Genomic DNA, 16,395 nt, shown 5'->3' with positions numbered 1-16,395 from the left:
GGTTCCATACAAATTTTAGCATTGTTTTTCTAACTCTGTGAAGAATGCTGGTGTTATTTTCATGGGGATTGAATTGAATATGTAGATTGCTTTGTGTAGTATCAACATTTTAACATTTGTTCTTCCAATTCATGAGCATGGAATGTTTTTCCATTTTTTTGTGTCTTCTTCAATTTCTTTCATAAGCTCTCTATAGTTTTCAGCATATAGATTTTTCACCTCTTTGGTTAGGTTTGTTCTTCAATATTTTATGGCTTTTGATGCAATTGTAAATGGGATCAATTTCTTGATTTCTTTTTCTGTTGCTTCAATATTGGTGTATAGGAATGAAACCAATTTCTGTTCATTGATTTTATATCCTGTGTCTTTGCTGAATTCATGGATCAGTTCTAGCCATTTCTGGGGGGGAGTCTTTTGGGTTTTCCACATAGAATATCATGTCATCTGCAAAAAGTGAAACTTTGACTTCCTCCTTGCTGATTTGCATACATTTTATTTGTCTGATAGTTGAGGCTAGGACTTCCAACCCTATACTGACTAACAACAGTGAGAGTGGACATCCTTGTCATGTTCCTGACCTTAAGGAGAAAGCTTAAGGTTTTCCCAATTGAGGATGATAATAGCAGTGTCTCTTTCATATATGACTTTTATATCTTGAAGTATGATCCTTCTATCCCTACCTTCTTGAGGGTTTTTATGAAGAAAGGATGCTATATTTTGTAAAATGCTTTTTCTGCATCTATTGAGAAGATCGTGTGGTTCTTGTCCTTTCTTTTATTAATGTGATGTGTCACATTGATTGATTTGCAGATATTGAACCAGCCCTGCATCCAGGTATAAAACTCACTTGGTTGTGGTGAATAATTCTTTTAATATATTGTTGGATCTGGTTGTTGAGTATCTTGTTGAGAATCTCTGCATCCATGTTCACCAGGGAAATCGGTCTGTAGTTCTTCTTTTCAGTAGGGTCTCTGTCTGGTTTTGGAATCAAGGTAATGCTGGCCTTGTAGAATAGTTTGGAAGTTTTCCTTCCCTTTGTATTTTTTGGAATAGTTTCAAAAGAATAGGTGTGAACTCTTCTTTAAATGGTAGAATTCTCCTGGAAAGCCATCTAGCCATGGGCTCTTGTTTTTTGGGAGATTTTTGATTATGGATTCAATTTCTTCTGTTCAAATTCTGTGTTTTTTCTTTTTTTAGTTTTAGAAGTTTATATGTTTCCAGGAATTTGTCCATTTCTTCCAGATTGCCCGTTTTACTGGCATATAATTGTTCATAACATTCTCTTATTATTGTATTTCTGCAGTGTTGGTTGTGATCTCTCCTTTTATTCATGATTTTATTTAATTGGATCCTTTACTTTTTCTTTTTGATCAATCTGGCTAGTGGTTTATCAATTATGTTAATTCTTTCAAAGAACCAACTCCTGGTTTCATTGATCTGTTCTACTGTTGTTTTTTTTTTAATTTGGTATCATTGATTTCTGCTCTAATCTTTATTATTTCTCATCATCTGCTGGTTGTGGGCTTTCTTTCCTCTTGTTTTTCCAGCTCTTAGGGTGTAAGGTTAGGTTGTATATGTGAGACATTTCCTCCTTATTTAGGAAGGCCTGGATTGCTATATACTTTCCTCTTATGAGCACCTTTGCTGCATCTCAGAGGTTTTGGGCTGTCATGTTTTCATTTTCATCGGCTTCCATGTACTTTTTAATTTATCTTTAATTTCTTGGTTAACCCATTCATTGTTTAGTAGGATGTTCTTTAATCTCCAAATATTCATGGTCTTTCCAAACTTTTTCTTGTGGTTGGTTTCAAGTTTCATAGCATTGTGGTCTGAAACTATGCAATGTAAGATCTTGATCTTGTGTACTTGCTGAGGGCTGATTTGTGTCCCAGTATGTGATCTATTCTGGAGAATGCTGCATGTGCACTTGAGAAGAATGTGTATTCTGCTGCTTTAGGATGAAATGTTCTGAATATATTTGTTAAGTCCATCTGGTCCAGTTTGTCATTCAAAACCATTGTTTGCTTGCTGATTTTCTACTCAGATGATCTGTCCATTGCTATAAGTGGGATGTTGAAGTCTCCTGCTATTATGGTATTATCAATGAGTTTCTTTATGTTTGTAATTAACTGACATACATGTTTGGGTTCTTCCAGGCTGGGGCATAAATATTTAAAATTGTTAGCTCTTTTTGGTGGATAGACCCCTTAATTTTGATATAATGCCCTTCTTCATTTCACTACAGTTTTTATTTTAAAATCTAGTTTGTCTGATATAAGTATGGCTACACCAGCTTTCTTTTGGTGACCATTAGCATGATAGATGGCTCTCCACTCCCTTACTTTTTTTTAATCGGTAGGTGTCTTTAGGTCTAAAATTGGTCTCTTGTCAGCAGCATATAGATGGTTCTTGTCTTCTTATCCATTCTGATACCTTATGTCTTTTGATTGGTGCATTTAATTCATTGACATTTAGAGTGAGTACTGAAATATATGAATTTAGTGCCATTGTGTCATCTACAGAGTTGGAGTTTCTGGTGATTTTCTCTTGTCCTTTCTAGTTTTTGTTGCTTTTAGTATTTTTTGTTTTGTTTCATCTTTTATCCACTCAAAGAGTTCCCCTTAAAATTCTTGCAGGGCTGGTTTAGTAGTCATGAACTCCTTTAGGTTTTGTTTGGGAAACTCTGTCTCCTTCAATTTTGAATGACAGCCTTGCTAGATAAAGAATTTTTGGTTCCCTAGTTTTCCAATTCAGCACGTTGACTATATTCTGCACTCCTTTCTGGACTGCCAGGTTTTTTGTGGATAGGTCTGTTGCAAACCTCATCTATCTTTCCTTATAGGTTAAGGACTTTTTTTCCCTTGCTGCTTTCATAATTCAGTCCTTGACTGTGTATTTAATGAATTTGACTATGATATGTTGTAGTGATGGTCAGTTTTTTTTAAATCTAATGTGAGTTCCCTATGCTTCTTGGATTTTGATGTCTGTGTCTTTTCCCAGATTAGGAAAGTTTTCTGCTATAATTTGCTCACATAAACCTTCTGACCCTTTTTCTCTACCTTCATCTTTGGGGACTACTGTAACTTGGATGTTATTCCTTCTTAATAAATCACTGAGTTCTCTAAGCCTTGTGTTGTGTTCTTTTGCTTTAGTTTCCCTCTTTTTTCTGCTTCATTATTCTCCATATTCTGTCTTCTATATTGCTAATTCACTGCTCTGCTTTGTCCATCCTTGCTGCTGTGGCATCCATTTGAGACTGCATCTAGGTTGTAGCATTTTTAAAATTTTTTTAACGTTAATTTATTATTGAGAGACAGAGAGAGACAGAGCATGAGCAGGGGAGGGGCAGCGGGAGAGGAAGACACAAAATCTGAAGCAGATTCCAGGCTCTAAGCTGTCAGCACAGAGCCTGACGCGGGGCTCGAACTCACAAACTGCGAGATCATGACCTGAGCCAAAGTTGGACGCTTAACCAACTGAGGCACCCAGGTGCCCCTACGTGTTAGCATTTTTAACTTCTCCTGACTAGATTTTACTTCTTTGATCTATGCAGAAAGGTATTCTATGCTTTTTCAACTGCAGCTAGCTTCTTATTATCGTGGTTCTAAATTCTAGTTCGGAAATCTTGCTTCTATCTGTGTTTATTATTCTATCCTGGCTGTCATTTCTTACTGTTCTTTCTTTTGTGGTAAATTCCTTTGTTTTGTCATCTTGGAGGAATAACAAAATTAATAAAAAAATAAAAATTAAAAAACACAAAAAAATAAAATAAAAGAAGCTAAATCCTAGATGTGTTTTCATCTGCTTGTTGAAAGAAGCTTGATAGAATAGAGAAAAAAGGGAAATAATGGAAAGAAAAGGAAAAAAGAAAAAATATACTAAAAAATTTTAAAATTAAAAAAGAATAGAATAAAGTAGAATAAAATGAAATAAAGTGAAATAGAATAAAAAATTTACAAACAATGAAAAACATAGTAAAAAAATTTAAAGTTTTTAAACGAAAATAAAAATAAGTTTTCCTCTTTCTGTGTCCAAAAAAAAAAAAGAAAGAAAAAAAACCCCAAATTAAACAAAAATAGAAGTAAAAAGAAAAACAAAATAAAAAATGAATAGACGAACCAGCAAACAGAATGAAACCTGAATGAAGTTATATTCAGTTTCCCCAGGAACTCAAACTATGAAGCACTCTATATGGTCTGTACACTAAGCAGGCAGAGAGACTTGTGTTGGTCTTCTAGGGGATGTGCTTGGAGGACTCTGCTGGGCAGGGCTTGGTGTAATGGTTTCATTCTCCACTAGGTGGCGCTGTTTAGTTTACTGGGGTCGATCTGGGTGGTGCTCACGTGCATGTACATGTATGTGTGTGTGCAGGAGAGGTGGAAATGGCTTCACCCAGCTTCCTAGTCTCTGGCATAGGAACTTTACACTCTCACTGACCCACAATGAAGCACCCCTCCTTTTTCTCAGACTTCCATCCACACCCCACCTCCAGCCTGTGTCCAAGCCATCAGCCTGCCAGGTGGCACCTCCCTCCATAGTTTTATCTGAGATGGACAGTGTTTCAAGATCCCTCACTTCAGAGAACCCTGTGGCTTGGACCCACACTTAGTCTCTGGGGGAGGGTCTTGCTGAGCAGTGGCCAGGTGCCGGCTTGCCCTAGAAAACATTTGTGCAATTGGGCAGTGGCAGAGGTTCAGAGGCTATGACAAATCATAACACACAGCTGGTGCCAGGTTTCACCGCCTGGCATCTTTGTCCCAATACCATCAAACGTGGCTGCTCTCTGGGGTCTTCTGGGATCTTTGCTTGTGGGTAAGCTGTATGGCCTCTACCAAATTCTCTCCAATCAGGGGAACTGCTGATTGTCCCTTATGACACAAGGGCCCCTCAGACCCTGCTGCCTGCTCCTGGGGATTTGCCCTCTTTCCTCACCAGAGCACCACCAGGTACTGAGCTCTGGAATTTCCGACTCTGTGCTCCACTGTTTATAGAATCCTAATGGTATTGAAACCCTTAACTTTCTCCCCATCAGGGGTTTTGGGGAACAGATTTCTTGTCCAGTCCCTTGTGCTTTCACTCTTTCCCTCCAGCTACTTTTGGGGGAGTGCATTTTCTGCACTCCCCTGGTGTGCCACATTCCCCCACCACCACCCTTCTCTGTCTTCTGTCCACAAAAACAGCTCCCTGCCCTCCACAGCTTTTCTCTCCCCCAGTTTACCTCTCTGCAGAGTACCTGCTGAGTTCTGTGGCTCAAGTTATGCAGACTGTTGGGTTAATCCTCAGATCAATGTCCTAGGTATGCAAAATGGTTTGGTGCTGATCTAGCTGCATTTCAAGGATTAAACAAGCTGAGAACTTGCATTCTGCTCTACCATCTTGCCCTGTAGTGTTGATTCTTGATTTTTTTTTTTTTAACTTTTGATTTTCCACTACAGAAAATGAGGCTGTAACTCTATTTCCATCTTTCAGATCTACCATCATCTCCACATCATTAGTGCATGCACATGTGTACACACACACACACACACACACACACACACAACATCCTATTTCTCATCTTCCTAATATCATTTTCGTAATATTAGTCATATAAATATTCAGTATTTATTAGTCATGTAAAATCCTACTACAGTTGAGTCACATAGTATATATTATGATTTCTAGTAGAACTTTTTGTTTTAGTGACAGTAAATAATCATCTTAATGGGTGTGTGAAGTGGCATCTCACTGTGGTTTTGATTTGTATTTCCCTAATGATGTTGTTCCTTAATTTCTATCTGTATACCTTCATAGAAGAAATGTCTAAGCCTTTGCCCATTAAAATTTTTTAATTGTTAAATTGTAATTTTTTACATATTCTGGATGTTAATACTTTTTCTTTATCAGATACATGATTTCCAATTTTTTTCTCCCATAAAGTGGGTTGCCTTATTATTCTGTTGATTGTGACCTTTGATGCACCAAAGTTTTAAATTTGATGAAGTCCATTTATCTGTTTTTTCTTTTAATTCCAGTGTTTTGGGTGGCAAATCCAAGAAATCATTGCCAAAGTCAACATCATGAAGCTTTTCCTCTATTTTATTTTTTTTAAAGTTCATTTATTTTTGAGAGAGCGAGAGAGAGCGACCATGAGTGGGGGAGGGGCAGAGAGACAGGAGACAGAGACTCCCAGGCAAGAACTCCTGATGTGGTGCTCAAACTCATGAACCTCAAAATCATGCCCTGAGCCAAAGTCAAGAGTCGGACGTTTAACTGACTGGGCTACCCAGGCACTCCTATGTTTTCTTTTAATAGTTTCATAGTTTTATCTCTTAGATTTATGTCTTGATATATTTTAAGTTAATAAGAGTCCAGCTTCTTTTATTTTTAAATGAAGTTTTCCAAATACCTTTTGCTGAAAAGACTATTTCCTTTATGATTTCTCCTCCTATGTATTTTCCTGTTCACTCTTTCTAGTCCTCCAACTAAGTGGGTATTGGGCCTCCTTGATTCTGATTTTCTATATTTTTTGGGGCTTTGCTCTATTTTTGAGAGGTTTTCTAACTTTGTCTACCAATGCCTGTACTGTAAATTCTGTTTCCAAATAGTTGTTTCTTGGGTGCAATATGTTCTATTATCTTTCTAAAAAGAGAGGATTTTTAAATTTTTTTTGAGGTTTTCATCTTCCTATATCATCTCTGTTTTCTCCAAATTTGTTTTTTTTCTTTCTGTTTTGTCTTTGTCTTTGATGTCAAGGCCTCCCTCAGATGCCTTGGTTATTTATATTCAAGAGTGCAAAACTAAAAGGCTGATTCATAGTTCTGTTTCAGTGGGTAGCACTTATTGACTGTTAGCTTTAGTTCAGGGCAAAATGGCTGAGCAATTTCAAAGAGAAACACCTGCTATTAACAGATTCTGCAGAGAAGAGTCTTTCATTCTCCTGTCTAGAGGATATAAACCTGGAAGACAATGTTCTGAGAGATGGTGGGTAAGAGTATGCAGGAGGACGGTGTCTCAACATTTGGTATATAATTAATCTGTTGTCATTATAAGACCCCTCACCCTCAACAGTGCCTACAGTTTCATCAGTTCATTTACCCTCTGTTATATCCTCTTCAGGAGGATAACCTAAGGTCTCTGCCTGAGTTGGAGAGGGAAAATTTTGTGGTTAAATGATTTTTGGACCCAGATTTTAAAAAGAGCTTTGTGTTTTTAACTCTACCTTCACTCTCATCTCAAAAAATCATTGTTGTCACCAACTGAGAACCATGCCAAAGATTTGATATTTCAAATTAAACCTCTTGGTTTTTCTTACTTCTGGCCTAGAATCCAACTTTCTCAGGTATGCTAAACTAGTTCTGTTTGCTGGCTTGTAGAATGTCATAGCTATTGAGCTTCTCATTCTCTTTTAGTTCTTAAAAAATCACTTTGGTAATATTTTAGTGTAGTTTTAGAGTGAACAGTGGTGTGTTCAACTTGTCATACTTCCTTGGGAGATTTTATTTTAATTTTTAGTGGCACATTGGAGGTTTAAATACTTATGTATCAAATCATTGAACTTTTCTTTTGTCAACTCTCCAAATAAATTGCATTTATTTTTAAAAAGGTATTCCTTATTTGAAATCTCAAAATCATTTGTATTCCTTACAGTGTGTTTTTAACTTTTAAAGTGTGAACATATAACTCAATTATCTGGTATTTATTTTAGGATATAACTTGAGCTAAATATCCAAACTGAGTTTTCCTCAAACATAAAACTGATTTTTCCTAACAATATCTATTTGCTCCATACTCATTGATTTGTGATGTTTCCACTACAGTATATTAAGTTCTAATATATACAAGTCTGACTTTACTAACAATTCAGTATATCTATTCTCCCATGCTGTGTTAATTAGTGTAGATTTCTAACTCTCGTCTCCACTTCAAAATTTTTGTAATACTTATGTACTTAGTTTTTAAGATTTAAATATGACTTCCCAAAAATTTTGCCAAGTCTCTCCTCAAAAATCCCATTATGATTTTTATTAGAATTTGTAGAAATCATAAATACTATTCAGTAAATATTGCTGTTTCCCTTTTGTTGAAGCTGCAAGTGGCCAAGAATCTTGCTTTCTATGGTGTGTGAAAGGAAGTTATAGGTATGTCACTTCCTTTCCTCACCACTTCCTTCCTTACCAATGCTCTAGTGATTGGAGAAATGCATGTCAAGATATAGCTCCCATGTACCTGGGCACCTGAGGGACAACAATGAGCAGAGCCTCCCTGTTGATCTGCATTGGACATATAGCGGGAAAAGTATATACTTAACATTTTTTTTGTTAAGCTACTGAGATTTTAGGGCTGTTTGGACCTCCAGCACAATGCAGCCTATCTATAATATAGAATTATGTTAATAATATCAACTAATTTGGGAAATCTAGGATTATCTATAACATAACTGCTATAGGATTCATTACTGTCAAGAAAGGGGTTAAATACTGTAATATTAAGTTTATTTTAGTTGACTCTCTTGGCTAGTTCCATATCAATACTTTAGTCCCCTTTATGATATTTTATCAAATTAGACTTGAGGGCCTCTGTTCAAAATAGTGTTTTCAAGGTAGGGGGATAGGGCTATGGATCCTTAGATCCTGTATTTGTCCTTGTGTTTTCATAAATTTTCATGAGGAAAACTTTCTTTTTAAGGCATTAGTGCTTTTTGTGCCTTTTCTCCTGATGTATACCCCCACCCCTCCACTATTTGAGATTTGTGCTATTAGAAAGAAGTACTTGAAAAGATGCTACTGAGAAAGACCCTTGGCTCACCTTCTACCTAAGGTCTTAGCTCTCAGTGGTTCTCTTTCAAATCACTATGAGTGACAGAAGGATCAGTTCAGAAATTCAAAGGCTGAGCCTACCTGTGCATGTTCCAAGGACACAGAAAAAGGTGGAAAGTGAAAGCAGTTTTTAAAAATTTTCTCACCCAGATCTCTGGGAATCCACTGAGGCAGAGGTATGTGTGTTCTTTGTGTATGAGAGAGTGAGATGGATATTTGCCTGTCCTTCTGGTGACCAATCTATGTTTCATGTTTCTTTGGGGTGTATAGCTAAAGTGCATTTTCTAGCCTCTCCTACAGTTAATATGGGTCATGGAATGTGGGTAAAAGTGACATATAACACTCTCAGGCCTCACTTCCATATCTTTTATCACTAGGTGCTTACCTTCTATTCAGATTAAATGGAGGACTCCAAGCCGCTATGTAAGAGTGGAGTCCCTAGACGGAAGGAATGTGGGTTTTCTTGCTAACCCACTGGACTGTGAATATGAGTGACAAATAAACTATTGTGTTATGCCACTGATCTTTGTAGATATATGTTATAACAGCCTATTCTGATATTAAGAGAATAGTTCCAAACAAAATTGTGTATTTTATATAGTAAGTCCTTTATGGAGTGGGAGTGGAAGGAAGATCGTTTGTGTTTATGTAATATTATCTAGTTCATAAACTTAATTAGGTGAATATGAAAATGTCATTTAATCATGTTTTATCTGAAAAAATATATATAATTGGCTGAACTTGTGGACTATTTTACTCTCATGTAAAACCTGACAAGTGTGAAGTAAGTTTATTAATGTCTATGACAGTATATTAGGTGGTTCTCCTTTGCAGTCACAATCTAAGATTTATACCTCATGTATAAGGATATGATCATATTGTTATTTGAGACTTTCCCATTGAATTAAAAATTAAGAAAGTAAATATCTTATAAAAATTGCTTGTAGTCACTCACTTGTATTAAGAAGTAGCAATACTTTCATACACAGGAACTCTTCTTGGCTAACTTGAAGCTTGACAAACTCCTGTGGAATCTGCCACATGGTGAGGCATAGTGAATAGAATGATGATTCCTTCATCCTCTGTCTTATATCACACACAACACACACAAGAGAAAGCAAGAAGGAAAAAACATACACATGGTGTCTTAGCCAGTTTGTGTGATTTACCAGAGAAAATGGCATTTGGTAATTTATATATTATTAAAAATGTCTTTTTGTAAACACACTCAATATTTTGAAGTTTAAGCAAAATAAACCAATAAAGTAAATCATTCACAATGCTGAATTTTTTGAAGTTAAGAAATTTTAAAGTTAGAAAATCATATTAAATACACATGTTGCTTCTCACTTTTATTATTACATTTTAAAAACCTAAGGAGTTGAGAATGTGGAGCTGAGGAAATCATTTATTTATGATTTTTTTCTGTTAAAAATATATAAAATTTTACATGTAATCCAATGGGAGAATGGATTCAGTTCACAGAAATTGAAGAGTATAGAATAGTTCAGTGTATTCAGTTGAGAGTATTCAGTGTAGAACAGTTATGCTGTGAACTATTCTAGGGGAAATGTATGGTGATCAAGAAAAGAGAACATTACAAAGGATTAAACAATTGACAAGGCCAAACACTAATTCTGAAGGTTGGGGACATTTTTTAAAGGTATTTTCTCAACCATGTGTTCTGCAATATCTACATTAGTCACATGCGGCTAACACAAATAGTGAAAAGAAAACTAGATTTTGACTCAGAAGAACTAACATTAATCCTGCCACTCAGATTCTTTGGCAGGATATGCAATTCCTCTGAGCTTATTTCCTGAACTGTAAAATGTAGGATGCTGATTCCTTACCTATTTCAAGGGATTATAGGGCAAAATGGAATTAAAATATATGAAAATTATCCATTACTATAAAGACTTATACAAGTAACTTATATGCTATAAAATTCTGAGTCAGCATTCATCATTAGAATGGTATAAGTATTTCCACGAAAAGATTCTTACTCAGTTTAAGGTTATACATAGAAAATTAATTATAGTAATTTAAATACAGCCAAGAAAATTGAAATATTTATCTTTTAATTTCTAAAACAAATTATTAGTGATTTTTCCTCTAGGAGGAGAGATAATGTCTTTATTTTCTGAAGGTAAGTCAATACTTTCAAGCAAAATTATTTCTAATTTACATAATTATCTTCATCAGTACAAAGGTATAAAATTTTAATTTGGTAAACTAAAAATTTCATTTTATCTTTAAGTATGTTTCTTGACACATTGAAACAAAAGGGGAAAACTCCAAATATCAAATTACTAATATAATGATAACAATTTTATTAATTTTGTTATATCAAGCTATATCCTGAGATAATTCTGATAAAGTTTTCAGGAAAATTCTTTTATTTAGGATACCAATAGTATAATCATCTATTGAAATGTAATTTCTAAGATTATCCTACATATACACTGCAATAATAAGAACAAAAATCAAGTTACTACTTACTCATTTAGTATTAGATCAGGTGCAAAATATAGCATCTGCCCACTGACATGTTTATAAGATCTCCATCCTAGTCCAAACACCATTAAGCTCATCCAAGAATACTGGATGAGAGTTATCTGGTCATCAATATGTAAATTTCTAAAACCTACAAAACAAATTAAAAAATAAAATGATCCCCAAAATCACTTGTGTTAAAATGCTGAAAATACATATAAATTTGAAAATAGATGTAAGTAGGGTAATATGTTGTTTTTAATTTTAATATATTTTATACTACAAATGAGGAAATATTAATAAATAATACCTGAGAAATTAAAAAGGAATAACATTGGAAGTCATTAAAAATGGTCACTATGCTTTAGCATTTCTGGGAATTCACTGATTGACAGTCATCCATCATTGACACATACAATATTCATTTATTGAGAATCACTTGTCTGTTAAGCACTGTGTTAAAATGGCGGGGTTAGGAAAATGAAAGACCCAACCCTTACCCTTAAAAGAAACTCATAAATTGACAGGAGAGACGAGCACATACTTATGTGCACCAGGAATTGGGAAGCAGGTCAGGAAAAACTCCCAAAGAGATCATGCTCAAGCAGAGTATAATCAGTTTGTTAAAGAATCTTGAGTCTTTGGACTTTAAAAAAAACCTGGTTTTATTTTGTAAAACCACTGCTTTCAATCGTGCTTTATTTTTATTTAACATCCTTTAATTATGTCTTAGGTAGATTCCATAGTTTATGGTCACTTTTGTTTTTTGGAACTTAATCCAGTCTCACTTTAAACTATCATGTGGTTTAAAAGGTTTAGGGAGAGAAAAAGAGAGAGTGTATCCTTCTCTGGTGTTGGTGGCAGAGGGAAGACAGCAGGGAGAGGGCAAATGCATTGACTTAAGTGGTCAAAACCTTCTTTTCATCTCTTTTCAATTCTTTTTGCCTGCTTTGCAGAAGATCACCAGCCCAGCGCTGATGAACTTAAAGGAGAGGCAAAGAGGTAAATTTGGAGATGGAGGCTGTGGTCAGATGTATCTATTAAGGAGCAACAATAGCCTTATTTGTGTTGTGGAGGCATCCTTGGTAGCCATGTGGAAGACATATTCAAGGGAATAAGTCTGGAGTTACAGAAAAAAGTTGGGAGCTATTGCCAAAGGCCAGATGAGAGATGATAAAAGTCTGAGATATGCCAACGGGTAGGAATACAGAGGAGGGAGTACATCAGGGAAATATTTAAAGGGTAAAATCCAAGAGATTTGGCAACTGATTGTATATAGGTAGGAGAAAGAAGGAGCCTAGTAGATATTTCAGTATTTTTGCAGGAATGGTGGAGGAAAACAGCATTACTGAGACAAAATAGAGAAGAAATAGGCTAGGGACAAAATCTTAAGTTTTGATATGTTGGAGCGACTTTTGAAATGTCTAGATAGCAGTTAAACAAATGAATTAGAAATATAGAGGGGCTTTGGGTGGCTCAGTCAGTTGACCATCTGACTTCAGCTCAGGTCATGATCTTGAGGTTTGTGAGTTTGAGCAAGGTGACAGGCTCTGTGCTGACAGCTTGGAGCATGGAGCCTATTTCAGATTCTGTGTCTCCCTCTGTCTCCGCTCCTCTCTCGCTTGTGCTCTCTCTCAAAAAAAACATTAAAACATTAAAAAAACAAACATTAAAATATTAAAAAAATTAAAAAACTTTAATAATAAACATTAAAAATTTTAAAAATAAATATGGATAGATGAACTATAAGTATGAACTTGGAAATTCTTTGTTTTTGAGTATGCGGAAACAATGAGAGTAGATGAAATCTTTTATTAAAGGTACATAAAAATCAAGTGTTTTGGTGGGAACATCAACTATTTTCCACAAAGCTACTTTAATAACATCTGTTCTGCCTAAGAATTTGTTGAAATCTACTTACAAATGACCTATTTCAAAAGTAAAACCCAAACAAAACTTGATTCCTTACAGGATAAAACAAATGTATTTCCTGATTCTGTGAATCATCTCAAGGCAGGTAGAAAAGAAGGCTATCTTTTCTCCATACACTCCTGATAGTCCCATCTTCCTTTGAATAGAAGACTGCTATTCCCTTCTATAAAATCTTAGCCTCACACAACCAAAAACAACTCTCATGCAAATTCATAATTAGGAATGCCACAGTAGACATCTGCCTCTTTTTTTGGGGGGTGGTGGTGAGGGGTGTCAACTCTTTAGTATCTAACTTTCTGTCTTCCCTCCCTCTCAGTCTTCCTTTCTTCCTCTAGGTGGATAGAGTTTCCCATTGGTTGTATTTTGGTGAGAGCAAGTGTCCCCAGTGAAACTGGCTAAGGACTCTACTTCCCTGAGCTTGTGATCTGGATTTGACCCACTGAACACATACTACCTAGACTTTGAATAAAAAAAAAAAGTAAAACAAAGACAAATGTATGGTTAGGCTCTATTCTGGATGGCAGTGGTTGGATGGCAGTGGTACCCAGTGAGGGAAGAATCCAGTGGGGGCATTTGTGATGTTTGTTTTTTTTTGTTTCTGCAGGGACAGCTTGGTTTCTGCCTATTTTCCAAACTTATTCCAGTTTGTATTCACTGAATTTCTGGGGTCCTTCTAGGAAATTATTTTTTCTTTGTGTTCTGTTTCTGATAGCCAGAAGTGTTTGCTAAAATTAACAGAGTTGGCTTTTTTTTTGCTTACATCCTGATTTATTCAGGTGCAGAAAAACTCCCTAAACAACTAACCAAGAAAAATGTGGCATGCAATTTTCATAATTCTTTATTTTCATATGACATACATGTATCTTCAAGTTCATGTCTATATATTATTTCTCTTTCAAAACAATTATGAATCACTTTTAATACAATAGACCTATAGAAACTAAAGAAATGCAAAGAAAGAGTGCTTATAAATAATATTTTATAGGCTTTATGAAAATGGGTAATTCTTTTATGAATTTAAAATCATTTCATAAGAGATTAATAAGTTTTCCTAAATTTTTTGCAAAGCAAAACTCTTTAAAGGGACACATATGTAGATCTTCCTATTGCTGGTCTATCTCCTTAAATTAGGAGTTCTGGAGAGAAGGCTCGAGTTCCAGTTTTGGCTCTACCATTTACTGAATGCCAGCTTGTTTAAGTCAGTTAATATTACTATATCTATATTTCTTCATAAGTAAAATCAAAATGATAAAGAAAGTTAGTTCACAGAGTGGCTATGACACTCAAATGGGATAATTATGCATATTTTGGAGCACTAGTAAGATGCTTATTATTATTCTACCAATGGATCCTGTAATAGAATTGCTGATGGAGAAATGGCTTTAAGAAGACCACCGATCAGTCTGATGGGATATCTCTAATATTAAAACAATAAGATCCAGAAGGCATTTTATATATTAGTAAATATATAAAAATAACTGTATATGTATGTATTCATACTTATTTATTAACATACATAAATTTGCTAATATATTTGTGATATATTACATATTAATAGATATTTTATTATATATTATACACTTAATATCTATAAATATATACTTATATATTTATTTATATTTTATGGAACCTATGTGATAACATTAAAGGGTAAATATTATTAATAGCAACAAAATTCAAAGCAAAAGCAAGTGTTCTATCTGGAATATACATTTTCCAGAACAACATATTTCATATATGTATTTATTTTTCCAGACTATATATTTTATATATATGTTATTATATATATAACATATATATACACAATATATATATAATATATATAATAACATATATATAATATATTATATATATATATATATATATATATATATATACAGTCTCATAGAAATTAGGTTCAATTAGTCACATGTATTAAAACATTAACAAATTTTTCACTATCATCTTCAGGAACATATTTTTATTATTTATTCCTTTCTTAGTTCCATAACTTTTTTAAAAAAGTGTTTAATACTACTTAAATATTTGAGTTACTATGCTACATTTTTTTCACTCTAGGCCTTAGAGATGTTAATCTCTAATTTGAAAATTTTTACATCATAACAGTTAAATAATTTGTTCTTTTTAAAAAACAGATTCCACTTATATTTACAGGTTTATGTCTACTTTATCCTGCCCTTTATTTTGTAGAAGTTGCTTATTTTTCTTATTTTGCATTCTGGGATTACTAAGAAGTAAAAATAAATTACTAAGAAGTAAAAATAAAGGAAGATTTTTAGTAGATTATAATATAAAAGGCAAATCTTGCTGAAATAACTTAAAACTTTTGAAATTACCAATATTTATAGCAGAAAGTGTATTATTTCCATTTAACAGGATGAAAAAGAACTCAGAAAACAGCTTTTTAAAATAGCCACCTTTTAGAGGGCTTACCTGTGATAAATGTACACTGTTAAATTGACTTGAACATGCTTGGTACAGAAGTATAATTTCCCCCCCCCCCCCATTAACTGTAATATCATTCATTACTTTATACTGAAACAAAGAAGGGAACACTGAGATCAAATTCCCATTGATGATAATGATCAGGTAAAGTCAGTACATTTGCAGTGATGATCAAAATAAGAAACTACACATAGAGAAGTGATGGATGATTCTTAATTGTGTTTAACAAGTAGTAAAGAAAAATACCCTTTCCTTTTAAGTGACTTGACCTGATAGTTTCTGACAAAAGCCCTGTTACAAGCTGTTCAATCTTTAATGATTAAAAAAAAAACTATGTGGTAACACATGACATGTATGATCTTCTAAATTCTCCTGTGTTACTTCCAGGGTTTTGGTAAAATATATAGATTGTGCTCCTGTAAAAGCTGTCTTGCATTGAAACATTTTATCCACAACAAAGGCAGAGCATTAAATGCCTCAGCACATTCTGACACAAAGTATGAATGAACTTTGAGGAGCATAGAAAAGCTACAGCACTGTAAGTATAATCACCAACAGATATATGATTGTTTTTAATGAATAAGGACTTGATGGCTAATGATTTAAAGTAGCATAGTTCCTTTTATATCAATTCTGTAATTCAAATTTCTATAAATACCCTTTAAGCACCCCTTTGGGATGAAGCTTTATGGTTGCAATTAGGCATAGAGACTAGAAAGACTAA

The 16,395-nt window shown here is 34.3% G+C and overlaps 1 protein-coding gene across 3 annotated transcripts in view; it reads right to left on the bottom strand.

Moving 5' to 3' along the window:
• The window catches only part of PGR (progesterone receptor), a 105,007-nt gene that overhangs the window by 8,248 nt on the left and 80,364 nt on the right, over positions 1–16,395 (bottom strand). For all 3 annotated transcript variants that reach the window (XM_042957642.1, XM_042957643.1, XM_042957644.1), the window contains 2 exons: positions 11,301–11,445; positions 9,754–9,884 (listed from right to left, as the gene is read on the bottom strand). In XM_042957642.1, the coding sequence (XP_042813576.1) occupies positions 9,754–9,884; positions 11,301–11,445 (276 nt within the window). The remainder of the gene's footprint in view (positions 1–9,753; positions 9,885–11,300; positions 11,446–16,395) is intronic.

This window comes from Panthera tigris, chromosome D1 (assembly GCF_018350195.1).
Source record: "Panthera tigris isolate Pti1 chromosome D1, P.tigris_Pti1_mat1.1, whole genome shotgun sequence".
NCBI lineage: Eukaryota > Metazoa > Chordata > Mammalia > Carnivora > Felidae > Panthera > Panthera tigris.
This window is presented reverse-complemented; position numbering and strand designations above follow the sequence as displayed.